General features: G+C 44.6%; 3 protein-coding genes across 5 annotated transcripts; 2 read left to right on the top strand and 1 right to left on the bottom strand.

The window, feature by feature from the left end:
* Window positions 1-9071: 9071 nt before the first annotated feature.
* LOC121756917 (dicarboxylate transporter 2, chloroplastic-like) lies at window positions 9072-10208 on the top strand. The gene is made up of 3 exons (XM_042152349.1): window positions 9072-9460; window positions 9532-9742; window positions 9822-10208. The coding sequence occupies exons 1-2, from the start codon at window positions 9185-9187 to the stop codon at window positions 9688-9690; spliced, it is 435 nt and encodes a 144-aa protein (XP_042008283.1). The 5' UTR covers window positions 9072-9184; the 3' UTR covers window positions 9691-9742; window positions 9822-10208.
* A 718-nt stretch (window positions 10209-10926) lies between these two features.
* Window positions 10927-14253, top strand: LOC121756878 (protein DETOXIFICATION 42-like). 3 transcript variants are annotated; one of them, XM_042152308.1, is made up of 13 exons: window positions 10927-10947; window positions 11265-11413; window positions 11696-11817; window positions 11902-12374; window positions 12446-12581; window positions 12659-12755; window positions 12839-12939; window positions 13013-13176; window positions 13271-13342; window positions 13416-13532; window positions 13602-13697; window positions 13762-13883; window positions 13950-14253. In XM_042152308.1, the coding sequence occupies exons 2-13, from the start codon at window positions 11352-11354 to the stop codon at window positions 13990-13992; spliced, it is 1605 nt and encodes a 534-aa protein (XP_042008242.1). In that variant the 5' UTR covers window positions 10927-10947; window positions 11265-11351; the 3' UTR covers window positions 13993-14253. The 3 variants fall into 3 exon arrangements, with proteins under 3 accessions (XP_042008242.1, XP_042008234.1, XP_042008250.1); XM_042152300.1 differs by lacking the exon at window positions 10927-10947 and adding an exon at window positions 10955-11078; XM_042152316.1 differs by lacking the exon at window positions 10927-10947 and having other exon boundaries at window positions 11178-11413; window positions 11902-12102; window positions 12187-12374.
* A 401-nt stretch (window positions 14254-14654) lies between these two features.
* LOC121756907 lies at window positions 14655-16493 on the bottom strand. Its single transcript, XM_042152339.1, has 4 exons — window positions 16311-16493; window positions 16096-16233; window positions 15135-15362; window positions 14655-15057 (listed from the first exon to the last, which is right to left on the bottom strand). Exons 1-4 carry the CDS (start codon window positions 16482-16484, stop codon window positions 14755-14757), a joined length of 843 nt encoding a protein of 280 aa, XP_042008273.1. The 5' UTR covers window positions 16485-16493; the 3' UTR covers window positions 14655-14754.
* Between the last annotated feature and the right edge of the window lie 328 nt (window positions 16494-16821).

Raw genomic sequence — 16821 nt, forward strand, 5'->3', positions numbered from 1 at the left:
TCCGAAAAGGCAAAAAACCTCTTCGGATCCGAAGAAGCCGGAGTCAACTTCGGCAAAGGGGAGGGGGAAGGCCCAGAAGCCCCCGAGAGCGCCAGAGAAAGACGTGGTCTTGGCGCCTCCTTCGGAACATATCTGTGAGCCGTTTTTATGGCCCACGGACTTCGCCGAGGTGAATTCTCTTCTTGATTTTCTGGCCTTGCTTTTTTCCTGTATTTTTTGTGGTCCCTTTGTTGACTTTTTTCTTTATTCATTTTCAGAGGAACGATATGCTCTCCAAGCTCGTCGCCGTCGAACTCTCCAAAGCGTCCAATGACTATGCTGAGATGCAGAGGAAGTTGGCGGCTGCTTGTCATCGGGCCGAACAGGCTGAGGCTAACTTTGAGAAGGCCAGAGCTGCTAGGATTTCGGCCCAGGATGAAGCTCAGTTTGCCAAAAACCAGCTCGTCATCCAGCGGGAGCAGACGAAACGTCTGGATGCTGCTGCCGTGGTTGCCCAAGGGGAGGCTCTCCGTGTTTACACGGAGAAACTCTTTTTGAGCAGCCAGTTCTCGGCCTTTGTCGGTAGTCTGGTAAGGCTAATTGCCGATAAGGGCGAGCAGGGGGCCGACGTTGTGCTGCCTCTGTACAGCCGAGAGATAGCGGCTCGGCTTCAGAATCTGCCGCTCCTTGAGGAGCTCGCTTCATCTTCGGTCCTGCTTTCTGCAGACCGAGTCCGGAGTTGTCGAGCTGATCGGGACGAGAACCTGGAGGCTATCTTTGCCTCCGTGGGACCCGTTTCACCTGCTTCGACTTACAACGGAGAGGGTGAGGCCGAGCCACTGGAGCGGGAGGCCGAAGTCGATCAGGCCGGGCATCCGGAGAAGGAAGCCGATCAGGAGGCGGAGGCGAGGCCGGCGAGAGGCGAGGCTGAGGCTGAGGTAGCCCAGGAGAAAGAAGCTGTACCAGACCGAGGAGCCGGAGACGAAGCTGGCAGAGTATGATTTCGTCTCCCTTCTCTTAGTCTAGTTTCTTCCTTGTAAAATGGCCTTGAAGCCCTAGTGTAAAAAATTTTCCTTGTGAATGAAAAATTCTCTACACTTGTCTTCGTATAGCTTTTCGTACTCGCCTTTATTCCTGTTGTATTTTACTATCTGCTCGGTACAGCTGCCGAACTAATATAGCTGCTTTGTACCCAAGGAGATGGAGATACTTCACTGGAAACGGCTGTACTCTTCGGCTTTGGACGAAGCTGAGAGAAGAGCTATAGCCGATCAGACGAAGAATGACGAGCTTCTGGCTCGTTTAGTGAAGCTGGAGGCCGATAATAAGGACTTAGAGTCCGATAAGAAGGATCTGGAGGCCGAGCTGAACACGACCGTTGCTGAGAGGACTGCGTACGAGGATTACATCCGTGTGCGCGGGGGATTGACCATATCAGATGTTCAGAGTCGAGTTGACGAACTGTGGGAGGAATATCATGTACTCCGGAGGAACAATGCGCTGGAGAGCTCGGCTTGCCAACAAGTTGTGAAATCATTACGGCGCTGGGCTTCTCGGTACGACATTGTTCTTTCTCGGCGCCCCTCCATAGAAAGATTCCTTCGGCATGTCGTGCCAACAGATGCTCGCACTCCAGATCAAGCCTCTGGTTCCCTTGTTCAAAATCCTACTTCCAGTCAACAACGAACTCCGGAACAGCCGGAAACGTCAAGACGAGAACGGGCTCAGGAGCAACCGGAATCGTCAAGACAGGGACGGACTGAAATTCGCCGAGGAGTTGTGACTATGAGCGAGCAAGATCAGCAGATGATTATTGCAGAGACTCTTCATCGCCGAGGTGTTAGGACTTCTCGGGCTCGGGGAAGAGGCGTTGGGTCGAGGATAGCATCTCGTCGACCTGCTTATTCTTCATCTGCTCGGAACAACCGAACTCAGCTTCCAGAGGATTTTGCAGATAGGTGGCTTAACTTCAGCAACCCTGGACAGTAGAATAGTCCTTTGTAATAGCGTAACGCCATTTTGTAGGGTAGTTGAGTTGTATGCCGAACAAGATTTGAAAAATGAAATTTTGTTTTCGCTTCTAACACTGTATTTACAGCTTAGCGAAAAAATTTCATCGTACTTGTCCTCGGTCTTATGAAGTAAACTTCTTTGACCGAACTTGGTCCTTGGTCTTATGAAGTAAACTTCTTTGACCGGACTCGTCTTTGGTCTGATGAAATAAACATCTTTGACCGGACTCGTCTTTGGTCTGATGAAATAAACATCTTTGACCGGACTCGTCTTTGGTCTGATGAAATAAACATCTTTGACCGGACTCGTCTTTGGTCTGATGAAATAAACATCTTTGACCAGACTTGGTTTGTGTTCTAATTTGGCGATTTTTGTCGCCGGGATCGAACTTTCCCTTGTCCTAATTCGGCGAGTTTTATCGCGTGGATCGGACTTTCCCAGTTAACCGAAGTGGTCTTATGCAGTAAACCTCTTTGACCAGACATGGTCGTCCCCGGTCTTATGAGGTAAACTTCTTTGACCGAACTTGGTCGTCCTAATTCGGCGAGGTTTATCGCGTGGATCGGACCTTCCCTTATTGCAGTTCGTTTCAGACGAAGTGCTTGTTAAGCTGAATTGCGGTCTTGTATCCTCCTTGGAAGCTTGGACTCACAATCGTTGGCTTATTGCAGTTCGTTTCAGACGGACTGCTTGTTAAGCTGAATTGTGGTCTTATATCCTCCTTAGAAGCTTGGACTCACAATAGTCTTTAATAATCGATCTAAAAAGGGGATCAGTCTTTAAAGAACGATATACCTTGGTACCATTTGTAAGAGACGACAAGCACATAGAGACAAAACACATAGAGAAAAAATGAAAAAGACGAAGGAAAAAAACTTTAAACCTTTTTTTTTTAAAACGACAAGTAAAAGGTACAAGTAAAAAACAAACAAATAAAAACACATACCCCTATGACCGAACTAGACACGAGACGGACTGACCGGACTTTTGTCTCTTACAAGTGGTACTTCTTGAGGTTGGAGACGTGCCATGTTCGGGGTACTTGTTCTCCTGACATGTGAGTCAATTTATAAGACCCTTTGCCGAGGACTTCGGACACCCGATATGGACCCTCCCATGTGGGTTCGAGTTTGCCCAGCTTTTCTGCTCGGCTTACTTCGTTGTTTCTCAAGACGAGATCTCCCACTTGAAATTGAAGCTTTTTCACCCTTTGGTTATAATACCGGGCTACTTGCTCCTTATACTTGGCTGCTTTTATGCACGCCAATTCTCTTCTTTCTTCGGCGAGATCTAGTTCTGCTCTCAGTCCGTCGTCATTCATTTCTGAGGAGAAATTTAGAGTTCGGGGACTGGGTACGCCGATCTCCACCGGAATTACGGCTTCAGTGCCGTACACCAGGCTATACGGAGTTTCACCGTTGGAGGTTTTGGGTGTAGTTCGGTAGGACCATAGGACTTGAGGGAGATTTTCTACCCATTGTCCTTTGGCTTGTTCTAGCCGAGCTTTTAACCCTTTCACCAGAATCCGGTTCGTTACTTCCGTTTGTCCGTTTGCTTGGGGATGGGAGACCGAAGTGAACCGCTGTTGAATGTTCAGCTCTTGGCACCAATTCTTGAACGTCTTGTCGGTGAACTGAGTCCCATTATCCGAGATGAGGATGTGGGGTATGCCAAATCGGCACACTATGTTCTTCCAGACGAAGTCCAATGCCTTTGAGCTCGTTATCGTAGCTAATGGTTCAGCCTCCACCCACTTCGTGAAGTAGTCCACGGCAACGATAAGGAATTTCATTTGCCGAGGAGCTTGAGGAAGTGGTCCCACTATGTCTATGCCCCATTGCATGAAAGGCCAAGGGCTTTGCATAGTGTATAGATCGGTCTGCGGCATCCTTGGGACATTTGCATGAATTTGGCACTTCGTACACTTCTTGACGAGCTGCACTGCCTCTTGTACCATGGTTGGCCAATAATATCCCCATCTCAGAACTTTTTTAGCTAAAGCTCTGGCTCCGATGTGGCTACCGCACGATCCTTCATGAACTTCTCTGAGGATGTAGTCCGTCTCTTCTGGTCCTACGCACCGCAATAACGGCTGGAGGTAAGACTTTCTAAAGAGGACTCCTTCATGAAGTTCGTACCGAAGTGCTCGGCATGTGATCTTCCGAGCTTCTCTCTTATCCTCGGGCAATTGTCCTTGATCCAGATACTGCAAGATCGGCGTCATCCAGTTCGGCGAGCTGGATACTGAATGTACCTCGGCTTCATCAATGCTTCGATGCATTAATTCTTCCGCCTTTGAGTTCGGATCTGAGGCCAACTTACTTAAGGCATCTGCTCGGCTATTTTCCGCTCTGGGAATGCGGATTATCCGAAAATAGGAGAAACTTCGGCTGATGCTTTGCGCTTTGTCCAAATACTTCTTCATTCTCTCGTCACGAGCTTCACTTGTACCCAACATGTGATTTACTATGACTTGTGAATCACAATGGACTTTGAGAGATTTGACGAGCAGACTTTGCGCTAACTGGAGTCCGGCCAGGAGGGCTTCGTACTCGGCTTCATTATTAGTAGTGGGGAATAGGAAACGAAGTGAGTAGGTTACCTCGTGTCCGTCGGGAGCGACAAGTAAAATACCAGCTCCACTTCCCATCTTGTTTGAAGCTCCATCTACGAATCCGCTCCAGCAGTCCGGCGGCTCTACTTCGGATTCCAAGGGCTGTGCTAGTTCGGCATTGGCAGAATTCTTCTGTTCGGCAATAACGGGAATTGCTTGATCGAACTTCGCTTCTGCAAGAAAATCCGCCAAGGCTTGTCCCTTGATGGCTTTCCGAGGTAGATATTCAATTGTGTGCTCTCCCAACTCTATAGCCCACTTGGCGATTCTGCCTGATGCTTCTGGTTTGGTCAACACTTGCCGAAGTGGCAGATCAGTTAAGACGCATACCTTGTGAGCATAGAAGTATGGCCGCAGTCTCCTTGCTGCATTTACTAATGCCAGAGCAATCTTTTCCAGAGGTTGATACCTGGTTTCTGGACCTCTTAATGCTCGGCTTGTAAAATAGATGGGAAGCTGCTTTGGGCCTTCTTCTCGTACAAGCACCGCGCTGATGGTTTGATCCGATGCCGCTAAGTATAAGAATAATACTTCGGCTTCGGTTGGAGCAGAGAGAATAGGAAGCTCGGCTAGATAACTTTTGAGCTCGTCAAAGGCCTTTTTCTGCTCGGCTCCCCACTCGAACTTTGGTGCCTTTTTCAACACCTTGAAGAACGGCAGTTGCTTTTCGGCTGCTTGGGAAAGGAATCGATTCAGTGCGGTTAGACATCCGGTTAGCCTTTGCACGTCATGTATGGACTTCGGCATTGCCATGTTCTGAACGACTTGAACTTTTGAGGGGTTTGCCTTGAGTCCGTCCTTTGAAACCCAACAACCCAGAAACTTTCCCGAATCTACCAAAAAGGTGCACTTTTGGGGATTAAGTTTGTGGTTGGCTTTCTTGAGCACGTTGAGAGTGGACTTGAGGTTGTGCTCGTACTCCGAGGTGCTTTTGCTCTTGACGACTATATCGTCAACATACACTTCGACCTCCTTTCCAATCAGGTGCCGAAAAAGCTTGTCTACCATCCTTTGATAAGTGGCTCCGGCATTCTTTAAACCGAATGGCATCTTTTTATAAGCGAAAATGCCGAAGTCAGTAATGAAGGCCGTTTTTGAAGCGTCAATCTCATCCATTAAAACCTGATGGTATCCTTTGTATAGATCAAGAAAACAAAAAATTTCAAAGCCTATCAGAGCTTCTACTTTTTTATCTATGTTCGGAAGGGGATAGCAATCTTTGGGACAGTGCTTATTTAGATCGGTGAAATCTATGCACATCCGCCATCCTCCTTCCTTTTTCTTGATCATGACAGGATTGGCCACCCACGAAGGATACTTCACTTCGAATAACACATCCGCCTTCAATAATTGACGGACTTCGTCATGGATGACTTGACTTCGTTCTGCCGCAAAGAGTCTTTGCTTCTGTTTTATCGGCCGGACCGAAGGATCAATATTTAAACGATGAGTGATTACCTCGGGGGGCACTCCGGTCATGTCCAACGGAGACCATGCAAAGACGTCTTTGTATTCCTTGAGGAGCTGGATGGTTTTTTCCCGAAGTAGAGGCGTTCCCGCGAAGCCGATCTTAACCGTTCTGGATGGATCGTCTTCGTACAGCTGAACTGTCATCGAATTCGGCTCCGGTATGACTTCGGTCATTGCCTCTGACTCCGGCTGCTGTGATTGCTATGCTTGGTGGTGCCGATCTGACTGCTCGGCACTTCTAAGCGCAATTTGCAGACATTCCTTTGCTCTCTTTTGGTCACCTCGGATGACCGCTATCCCTCCTTTAGTAGGGATCTTGATGGTGAGGTGATAAGTGGAGCAAATGGCCCGAACTGTGTTGAGCCAGTCTCTTCCCAGGATGACGTTGTACGGGGACCGAGCTTTCACCACGAAAAACTCAATCATCGTACTGGAGCTAGTAGGCGCTTTCCCCACCGTGATCGGAAGGCTGATAATACCTTCAGGGCGGGTGTCCTCCTGGGCGAAGCTCTTCAGGGGAAGCGGAGCCGGGCTGAGCCGAGCTGGGTCCACTTCTAGTTTGTCGAAGCACTCTTTAAAAAGAATGCTGACTGACGCTCCTGTATCCACAAACACCCTGTGGATCAGTTTGTTTGCCACTCCGGCTTGGATGACAATGGCGTCTTGGTGAGGAGAGATGGCCGGGACGGGATCAGCATCCGAGAACGTAATCACTTCGTCCTGCTTCAGCCTTTTATGCGTTGGCTCTTCTCGATTGGAGCCTCTGCGCTCTGACTTCAGGGACGACTTGGTCTTCCCGGCAGGGAGAGCGTCAATAGTCAGGATTACTCCATCATATTGCGGCTCGTCATCGTCTTCGGGATCCGGCTGCCTTTTCGGATCCTGAGGAGCGCAGTTCGCACCTCTCTGCTTCTTATTCTTCTTTGACTGCTTGCTTTGGTATTTTTTCAATGTCCCTGCCCTCACAAGAACATCGATACCTGCAGCCAAGTTTCTGCACTCCTCGGTATCGTGACCGTGGTCTTGATGGTAGGAGCAGTAGTTATCCTGGGGTCGGCGCGCGGCAGATTTCGTCATCCGCTTTGGCTTTTCGAACAGGTCAGAGTGTAGTTCGAAAATTTCCGCTCTCGGCTTGTTCAGCGGTACGAACTGAGCGGGCGGCTTCTCGGGATTGAGACGGGGTCCCAATCTGTCTTGCACCGGAGTCCTTTGAATCCTTTCAAAAGGAGTTCGGCGAGGATGTCCCTGATCGCCAAAAGGAGTTCGGCGAGGATGTCCCTGATCGCTTTGATCGGGCTTCCTCCTGTCTCCTCGGGACGATGAGCTGTCTAACGACCGTTTGCGACGGTCTGCCTCATCGGCCCGGGAGTACTGGTCCGCAATGTCCCACATTTCCTGAGCTGTCTGCGGACCGCACTCAACGAGCTTCCTGTAGAGAGCTCCGGGCAGGATTCCATTTTGGAATGCCGAGATGACAAGCAGATCGTTGAGATCGTCTACTTGCAGGCATTCCTTGTGGAATCTTGTCATAAAGTCGCTGATTTTTTCGTCGCGACCTTGACGAATGGAAAGCAGCTGAGCCGAAGTGATTCGGGCTTCCGCTTTCTGAAAGAACCTCCTGTGGAAGGCATCCATTAGATCTCGGTAAGATCTGATGCTGCCCTGGGGGAGGCTATCGAACCACCTTCTCGCGTTCCCGATGAGCAGCTCGGGAAACAGCTTGCACATGTGGACCTCGTTGAGACCCTGGTTCGCCATGTTATACTGATAGCGCCCCAAGAAATCGTGAGGGTCCACGAGCCCGTCGTAAGTCATCGACGGAGTTCGGTAGTTCTGTGGTAGGGGAGTTCGGGTGATGTCGTCCGAGAACGGAGTCTTCAGTGCTCCGTAGACGGCGAATCCGATATCTCGTCGGTATGGAGGAGATTGAGTTCTCCTGTGATTCCGGTACCGAGGAAGAACAGGAATGTGTCGGGGTTGAGGATTCTTCTTCCTGGAGGACACGGCACTACTGCGGTAGTGACTTTCATGTCTGGATGAGGAAGGAGAATCCTCCGTTTTCGTCTTCGGCTCTTGGCTCTTTTGCAGGAAGGCTAAGAACTCATCCTGTTTCTCAGCCAAGAACAGCTTGACAGCCTCATTCAAATCAGGCTGCTGGGAAGACTCAGTGGGACGATTTTTGGAGCGGCCTGTTCCTTCGCCATGAGAACTGGTGGTGGATTTATCCCTAGGCTGTTTTCCAGACCTATGGGATGGATTGGCTTCCTCCTGGTTCTCACGGGCAGGAATACGGGTACTCTGCGATCTGGTATGCATTTTTTGGGTGGAAAAAATGGATCAAAAATTCGCTTTATCACAAATTTTGTTCTCTGTTTCCCACAGACGGCGCCAGTGATGGTTCCGCGAATTTCAGATGTTTGTAAATGCTGGTAGAGAAAGAAGATTATGACACAAAGAATTTACGTGGTTCGATTTACTGAAGTAAATCTACGTCCACGGGAAAAAGGGAGGGCAAGATTGTATTGCTTGATCTGTTTTCTACAGCTTACAAATACAAACTTGCTATTTGCTATATGGTGTTTTATCTCTAGAGAGCTTAACCCTCTTCTATCTGATCTAAGTTCTATTTATATCTTGAACTAAGATCGTGGCTTGCATCACCACCCTAAGTCGTGGATGTCGTGTAGGTCATGGCCTAAGATCGTGGATGTAGCGTAGGTCATGGCCTACGATCGTGGCCTGAGTTGACACCACGTGGTAGTGGGTGTGTTGGACATCCTGTATGGGTCCACTAACTCCTTGTTCGGTCGAATACTGAGACCGAACTGCTTTGGTTGCCGATCTGAGAGTAGAGCTTGATGCCGACCTGAGAGCAGAGCTTGATTGGATGGCTTTTACCGAGCTGTAGGCTGAGGCCGAACTCTTTGGTAATGCCGAACTCATACTCCTGCTTTGGTTGCCGATCTGAGAGCAGAGCTTGATAGGTTGGCTTTTACCGAGCTGTAGGCTGAGGCCGAACTCTTTGGTAATGCCGAACTCATACTCTTCCTTGGGCTTTGGGCTGATGGGCCGTCATTGCTGTTGGGCTTGTTTAGTACGCACCCCATCATGGCTCATGCTGACGTGCTTCCAGACGTCGGTGATTTCGTCATCGATGTTCCTGACGGCGATGGCGAGCACGATCGGAATGCAGATCGGGTGGGTGGATTGGCGATCGTGCCGGGACTGGTGTCGTTGATCGTTGTGCCGTTTGTGCTGTATGTTATCTATCCGCCCACGGTGAAGAGTAGTCCAGACGCGCCTAAGCTTGCTCGGGAGAAGCTCGCCGCCATGGGACCTATGTCCAAGAATGAGATCATCATGGCTGGAACTTTGGTGCTTAGGGTTAGTGATCATGGAATTTACTCATATTTGTTGTGGTAATAAAAATGTGTTAATTAATCCTATGTGGGTAGGTGGGGCTGTGGTATGCTGGGTGTGGATTCAGTGAGCGCCGCCATATTAGGACTGTCAGTGCTGCTTATAACAGGGGTAGTGACGTGGAAGGCATGCCTAGCCGAATCCGTGGCTTGGGACACACTTACTTGGTTCGCGGCACTCATCGCCATGGCTGACTATCTAAACAAATACGGTCTCATCTCATGGTTCAGCCAAACCGTTGTTAAGGTACGGTCATTTTCTCTTATCTTGTGTAAAAATCCTTTGTAGTAGTAGTAGTAATTAAAGACACAACAATTGGTTGCAGTTTGTAGGCGGATTGGGGCTATCGTGGCAGCTGTCATTGGAGCAATGTTCACCGCATTCTTGTCCGTAGCGACTGCCATGGGTACACCGCCGTATCTGGGGCCGTGCGTTTTGTCGTTCGTGTCGAATCTCATGGGCGGCCTCACTCATCGGGTTCGGGCTACGTGCCCCTTGGCACTTGGTGGGGATACGGATTCATCATCTCCATCGTCAATCTCCTTATTTGGCTCGAAGGCCATCGGCCTCTGCTAGCCTCCTCCCTCAATCAAGTGTAAATTTTTGGATATCGGACTAATAGAGTTTCACAAATTTTGATCACTCTTTTCAAACCGATACATACTGCTATAGTAAACTATATTTCTCTCCATAAATTCGTATTCATGATAAAGAAACAGGACACGTGTTAGTTTCCCAATCATTGGATTCCAAATAATTTTCATATGAAGAGACCACTAATGAACAGTGATACATGTATTTTAATGCTACGTACATAATTGGTCGTTTTACTATCTTATATTTAAAATCAGTCATAAATTTCAATTAATTGAAATTGGACTAATATTGAGTATTACTACTATTCACAATTTTTAAATTAAATATATTGAAGATTTTTGGAAAAGATTGGTTTATGAAATGGTACTAATATTTGACTTTTTTTTTACCTTTTAAATCTCACATTTGATTATCGCATAGAGATGTGCAGTGTATTCTTATTAATTATATCCACATATTGGAGGATTTAATTAATAGCATTGATTATTTGATTTTTCAGATATTAATATGTTGAAATTTCTTTTAGGTTTTAAAATAAACTAACATGAATAATTTAGTAAGTAAACAATAATGAAAACAGTTTAAATAAAATTGGTTTGGTCTAATTAAAAATTTAGGGGTATTTATGTTAATATATAGCAATAGCATGTCAACCATTTGATGACTTAGTTGAGTCTCCTTTATGAATCATCAAAGCTTGTAATTCACAAATCTAATGATGTTCACTTCCACACGTGTGGGAATCCTATTCTTCTTCGGACACAACTAAATTCTATCATTCATTTTTTTCCAAACTTAGTAAGAATCAGACAACCGTTCAGAAACAGAGACAACCAATATATAAGCCATACAAGGTAACATCAACTTCTTGAACTTTGAAATTTCTTATTGTTAAACTCTTTAGAAATCAGAGGCATTCTGATTTCTGGGGGTCATTAACATCGTCCATTTTTGGACCCCACGCGATTGTGGCTCCAGATTCCAGGTTCTCTTTTTTCAGTTGCAGAATTTATTGCATTTGTTCTTTTTTTTTTCTAGTTAATTACTATTAAAGCAATATTCTCAAATTTCTGCACTTGGACATCATCCATATATCTTTCCTTTCTTGCTTAGTTTTTGAGACTTAACATATTCAAGAACGTTTTTTTTGTGGTTTTTTTTATGTGATCAGCTGTCCACAAAATAGGGGATGTTTTGAAAGGATTATACGTTGGAGAGAATTGGTTTGCTTGCGGATTCTATCTAAACCATTAATCTTATGGCGGAGCAAGATTTTACTTCTTCGGAGAATCCGCAGTGCATATTGCTTAAGGATGTCAGGTAACCTTTTCTTTCATCCTAAACCATCAGTGTGTTTGGAGAGAGATGAGATGTTAAGAAATAATCATGCAATTTACATTTAAGGCTCGTTCGGTTTGCTTGACTTGATATGACTAGTTACGATATTGTGTAGATTTTATGACTATGTTTTGAGCTTTTTCTTGACGAGACTAGGATATCTAATGAGCTCTTATGCTTATGAGATTGCCTACATACAGATGAAATTCTTTTCAATTGAGTTATATGTTCGAAACTGATTCTTGTTCGTTTATTTGTGAGCAGGTCAGCTCTAAAACCTGATGAGCTTGGTGTAGAGATAGCCACCATTGCTATTCCTGCAGCAATGGCTTTGACCGCTGATCCAATAGCATCTCTCATCGACACAGCCTTTATTGGCCAAATTGGTATCTTCTTCGTCTTTAACAAGCATAACTTCTTTCAACTTTTGAGCATTTGATACCAATACGAGTAACTGTTTATGCAAACAGGTCCAGTTGAGCTTGCTGCAGTGGGAGTTGCCATTGCTTTATTCAATCAGATATCAAGAATCGCGATATTCCCACTTGTCAGTGTGACAACTTCCTTTGTTGCCGAGGAGGATGCAATGAGAAGGGCGGGGAGGCTGGATTTCGAAGAGGATGTCTTATCCAGTAAAGACAGTGAAAAAAAGATGTTGATACCACAAAAGGGTAATTCTAATGCTAATTCTCATTTACTGAATAGTATGCTACGTTTCAAATTTTATCGAATCCCATCTGCCTTTTTCGCGCTAGGTTTGGGCGAAAAAATGCCTAGTTTGGATTCTCAAAAGAGTCTTGAGGTAGGTGTGGTTGCGCAGGGGAAGAAGCATATTGCATCAGCCCCTTCAGCGTTGATCATTGGTGGCATTCTCGGCATACTACAAGCTGTGTTTCTCATCACTGCAGCCAGACCTTTACTAAGTTTCATGGGAGTGAAATATGTAAGGAAAACATAACTTTAGATTTATAGTATATCTTAGTATTATGATGTTATGGCCTCTTGCTTTCGTAGGGCTCAGAGATGTCGACTCCTGCTGAACATTACTTGAAGCTCAGATCACTCGGTGCTCCTGCAGTTCTCTTGTCCTTAGCTATGCAAGGCGTGTTTCGTGGTCTGAAAGACACAAAAACTCCGCTTTATGCAACAGGTATACTTACCAACATTCTTGAGATTTAGTGTCCGGATATATCAACGTGTTGCTGACTATTCGTGTTCCTCATTTAGTGTCCGGAGATATAGCAAACATTATTCTGGACCCGATATTTATATTTGTGTTGAAGATGGGTGTCAGGGGTGCAGCCACTGCGCATGTTATCTCACAGTAAGTCGAGCATCAATCACAACGTTTGGTATGGTAATGTTACATATGCGCTTCATGTTTACAAAAGCAGCTCTGTTTTTTAGGTATTTGATAGCTCTGATACTCTTCTGGAGATTGCAAGCGCAAGTGGATCTCTTATCTCCGAGTCTTGAATATCTGCAATTAGGCCGTTTCATAAAAAATGGTGAGAATCGACATGGAAAGTGAAGAAACCTTTCTTGCCTGATTACCTGTGTATTCACATTTGATAAATGTAGGATTCCAATTGCTTACAAGGGTGATAGCCGTGACATTCTGTGTGACGCTAGCTGCATCACTGGCTGCCAGGCTGGGGTCGACAGAAATGGCTGCATTTCAGGTTTGCTTGCAAGTTTGGCTAGCTAGCTCTCTCATGGCCGATGGCTTGGCTGTTGCTGGACAGGTGATACACTTCGCTCTCTTTCCCTTTCGTTGCTCTTGGTGAAGGAAAGAGTATCGTTTTGTGGGGATTAATGAAGCATGGTTTCTCTCTGTAGGCTATACTTGCAAGTGCTTTTGCAAGAAAAGACTACAATAGGGCAGCTGCCACAGCGGCCCGAGTGCTTCAGGTGACTTCAAAATACGCAAAAGGGGCTATGATGACTCTTTTTCTTGATGATAACATGTATCGTTTCACTGCAGTTGGGGATAGTTCTGGGGTTGTGTTTAGCTGTCATGCTCGGATTTGGATTACATTTTGGCGCGCGGATCTTTACCCAAGACCCTGATGTTCTCCACCTTATTGGCGTTGGCGTCCCGGTAATGTAACCAATACAACAAGTTTGCCTAATCCAGAACTGTCAACTGAAATTCTTGGCCATTTTGCAGTTTGTGGCAGCAACTCAACCAATCAACTCACTGGCCTTTGTTTTCGATGGTGTTAACTTTGGAGCATCTGATTTCGCATACTCAGCTTATTCAATGGTATGTAACCATCTCTACGGTGATATATTATCCGACCTCGTCCCTAAAACTCTTACGCATGCAGGTTATAGTGGCTATCGCGAGCATCAGCGCATTGTTTTTCCTTTCATCCACCTATGGCTTTGTAGGGATATGGATTGCCCTAACTTTTTATATGAGTTTTAGAGCATTTGCTGGATTTTGGAGGTAAGTTTTGTGACATAGATCATGACATTCTTCAAATAATGAATCTAAGGAGTGTGTTTGGTGCAGAATTGGGACAGCAACAGGGCCATGGAAATTTCTTAGGAGTTGATTCTGCTTTGTGTTAGAGACTTGTTGTTGTATATTGGTTATGCTCAGGGTGCCTTGACGCCTCCTCAACATACAAAAAATTTTGTACTTGAATATATTTTTGTGTGTCTTAATATATTACAGTAAGTAATAGCAGTGCAAAATACTGAAAATGCTACATCACCAATGAAATTCTGAATTATTTGCAGGCTAGGCTGACTCTTCTTGTATTTTACAATACTTCTTTATACATTTGAAATGAAATTCAAGTTAATAAAGTAAATGGTGTGTTAAACAGACTGGGCAATACAAGTGTAATAAGTAATCCGTAAAGAGGCCTGAAAGAAAGAGTATATATACACAAGTGTAATTACTAGAATTAGATTCATCCGACAACCTCGGTGTTGGTGTCGTCGGAATGAGACGTCAACAATTTTTATTAGAAATCGTCAACAATTTTTATTTGGTTTCCTCATGTTAGAATCTAACTTCACCATACGTACATTCTTTACTATTATTAGAACTGTACAGTATATGATATGCCCAAATTGTTTACCACCTCATCTAAATCGTAGCTCTGTCAAATATATATGTCCAAATTTTTAAAAATTAAGTCAGCCTCAAATAAACTGTTGCTTATAAGATGAAGGAAAAAGAGCCACTTGTTTAAATCACAAGAGAGGATGGACATGAGGGGTTAAATTTATTGATACTTGGACCAAAAAAAACTGTACTCCATAACTTAAACAAACTTAGAATCATGCAAATATGGCCTAACTCTCCGTCACTTTCTAAAGCTCTCTCTTATTCTAGATCTTTCCGGGCTATGATAATCAAATGCAGCTCTATGGTTTTGCCTCGAGTTTCCAATCTCCCTCAACGGTGACCGATCAGAGATACTCGAGTGTCGCCTACTCGCCTTTTCCTTGAGAAACGACCTCTTCTCCTTGGCAAGCTGTTTGGCTAAAGAAAGAAGCGGCACTCCTCTTTTCTTATCATTCTCTGCTTCCATCTTCATAGCTACTTTGTTTTCAAGTTCATGAACTTCCTTTTTGTAGTCAACAGCTTTCTGTTTCCATTCCTCCACCTGTATACAAGAGGTTCATCAGTTAGATATCATTTCATAATTCATTCTACTTGTTTTTGTGATTTTAGATTCCTTACTGAATGGCGAAGGGATTGAATCTGGAACTCGGAGGTGTAGGCTCGATTTTCCCAGTAATCCCGGGATGCCTGCAGTTCTTCCATCTCTCCTCGGACTTGTTCCAGCATTGTCTGCATTTGGGACCATTGCTCTGTCTCCGCCCTCACCTGCTCCACTATCCTTAGCACCACGGCCTTGCACCGCCCCGAGCATTTGTTCTCTTGTCGCCTTGCTTCATCTTCCTCTACCTGTTCTTTCATTGCACCCATCATTAACATGAGCCTCTTAAACAATTTATAAGCTTCTCAATTATATACTCTACTATAGTTTGTTATTTTGATGTTCAATATAGAGCCTTCTAATTCAACATGTGTATCAATTTTCTAATCAAGCTAGTAGTACGTACAATTTTAAATTTCTAAGTAACAGTGTCTCTAAAATAAGTTTAGTCAAACAGTAGTTAATTCCATATCTAGTCAAGAAGCCACAACCTGAAAGGGAACCATAGCCAGAATGTATATTTAAAATCTGTGTGTTTATTTTGGAATTTATTGGGCAGCTATGTCAGAAACATGTACATAAGCCTTGAGTGGAAATGTGAAAAGTGGAGGAAAATGAGATGCTGGAAATGCAAGTAGTGGTCCAAGTAATGTTTAATTAATAGAGTGGAGTTTTGGGGCAGTGTGCATCCAATCCAATCTACACCACACAACTACTACATTGTACCTATACAAACTGGATATTAGCACTAAAGTGCATGCAACATTATTGTAGTACTAAAAATGCATAATTTAAACAATTCATTTGTAAAATTTGAAAATGAGTGGAGAATTGTCTTGGAAGTAGTAACATAAGCTAGGCTGGCAAGAGAGGTGTTAAATTTAAATACAGTAACAAAAAAACAAAATAATTGATTTCAGTAAATGGCTTGTTTTTTTCAAAAAAAAAAGAAAAGAAAAGAAGGGAAGTAAGAATTGTTACATGATTTGTGGAATCGGAAAGGCTGGTCTGTTTAAGAATGTTTGTGTTGGGTTTGATCCTCAAGTTGAAGTGCAACTTGTGAGTTAAACCTTGAATCTCTTCCTCCAAAACTGCACTCCTTTTACTTACAATTCTCCCCTAAAAAATACATAAGAAATATATTAATGAAATTAATATCTTCCAAATGAAATATGGAAAAAGGAAAGTGAAGTAACTGGTGTGAGAGGTCTCTCCAATTTGAGCCTCTGTTTGTTGGAAGCGAGCTCTCTGTCTTGGGACAGCCACTTCTCCGCCGCGAAGCCGTGGCGGAGCTTGCGGCTACGGCGGCGGGGGAAGTGGAGGATTTTGGGGGTAGGCGGAGCTGGATGCCATTTCGTTCTTCTTGACATGCTGTTTGTGTGTATATTTTGATTTTGAATTAAACGGCTGGAGAGGAGAGGGCCTGCCTTTTATATGTAGGGGAGGGGAGGGGAGACTCACTATTTTTTAATAAAATTATTATTACTAGTTGTGCCTGTGTGTGGGAGTTTCAACTTTTAAGACATGACCCCAAATCAAAATATTAGTACTACTACACTAGTGGAGTGGAGTATTACTTTTTAAACGTCTAAGTCATTTTGGATGAGTGTAGATTTCTAAAGATGATATGTTTGACTTAATTAGCTTATAAGATCTAAAAACTAAAATTTAGCAATGTACTACTAGTTCAAATAATTAGAAATAATT

This window comes from Salvia splendens, chromosome 1 (genome assembly GCF_004379255.2).
Source record: "Salvia splendens isolate huo1 chromosome 1, SspV2, whole genome shotgun sequence".
NCBI classification, from domain to species: Eukaryota; Viridiplantae; Streptophyta; class Magnoliopsida; order Lamiales; family Lamiaceae; genus Salvia; species Salvia splendens.

Coding starts and splice junctions, on each gene's coding strand:
- LOC121756917 (XM_042152349.1), top strand. CDS start 9,185: ATGGCTCATGCTGACGTGCTTCCAGACGTCGGTGATTTCGTCATCGAT. Junction 9,461..9,531: donor CTGGAACTTTGGTGCTTAGG/GTTAGTGATCAT, acceptor CTATGTGGGTAG/GTGGGGCTGTGGTATGCTGG.
- LOC121756907 (XM_042152339.1), bottom strand. CDS start 16,484: ATGTCAAGAAGAACGAAATGGCATCCAGCTCCGCCTACCCCCAAAATC. Junction 15,363..16,095: donor TTTCCGATTCCACAAATCAT/GTAACAATTCTT, acceptor ATGAAAGAACAG/GTAGAGGAAGATGAAGCAAG. Junction 15,058..15,134: donor TTCAATCCCTTCGCCATTCA/GTAAGGAATCTA, acceptor TCTTGTATACAG/GTGGAGGAATGGAAACAGAA.
- LOC121756878 (XM_042152308.1), top strand. CDS start 11,352: ATGGCGGAGCAAGATTTTACTTCTTCGGAGAATCCGCAGTGCATATTG. Junction 12,375..12,445: donor GTTTCATGGGAGTGAAATAT/GTAAGGAAAACA, acceptor TTGCTTTCGTAG/GGCTCAGAGATGTCGACTCC. Junction 13,533..13,601: donor TTATTGGCGTTGGCGTCCCG/GTAATGTAACCA, acceptor GCCATTTTGCAG/TTTGTGGCAGCAACTCAACC.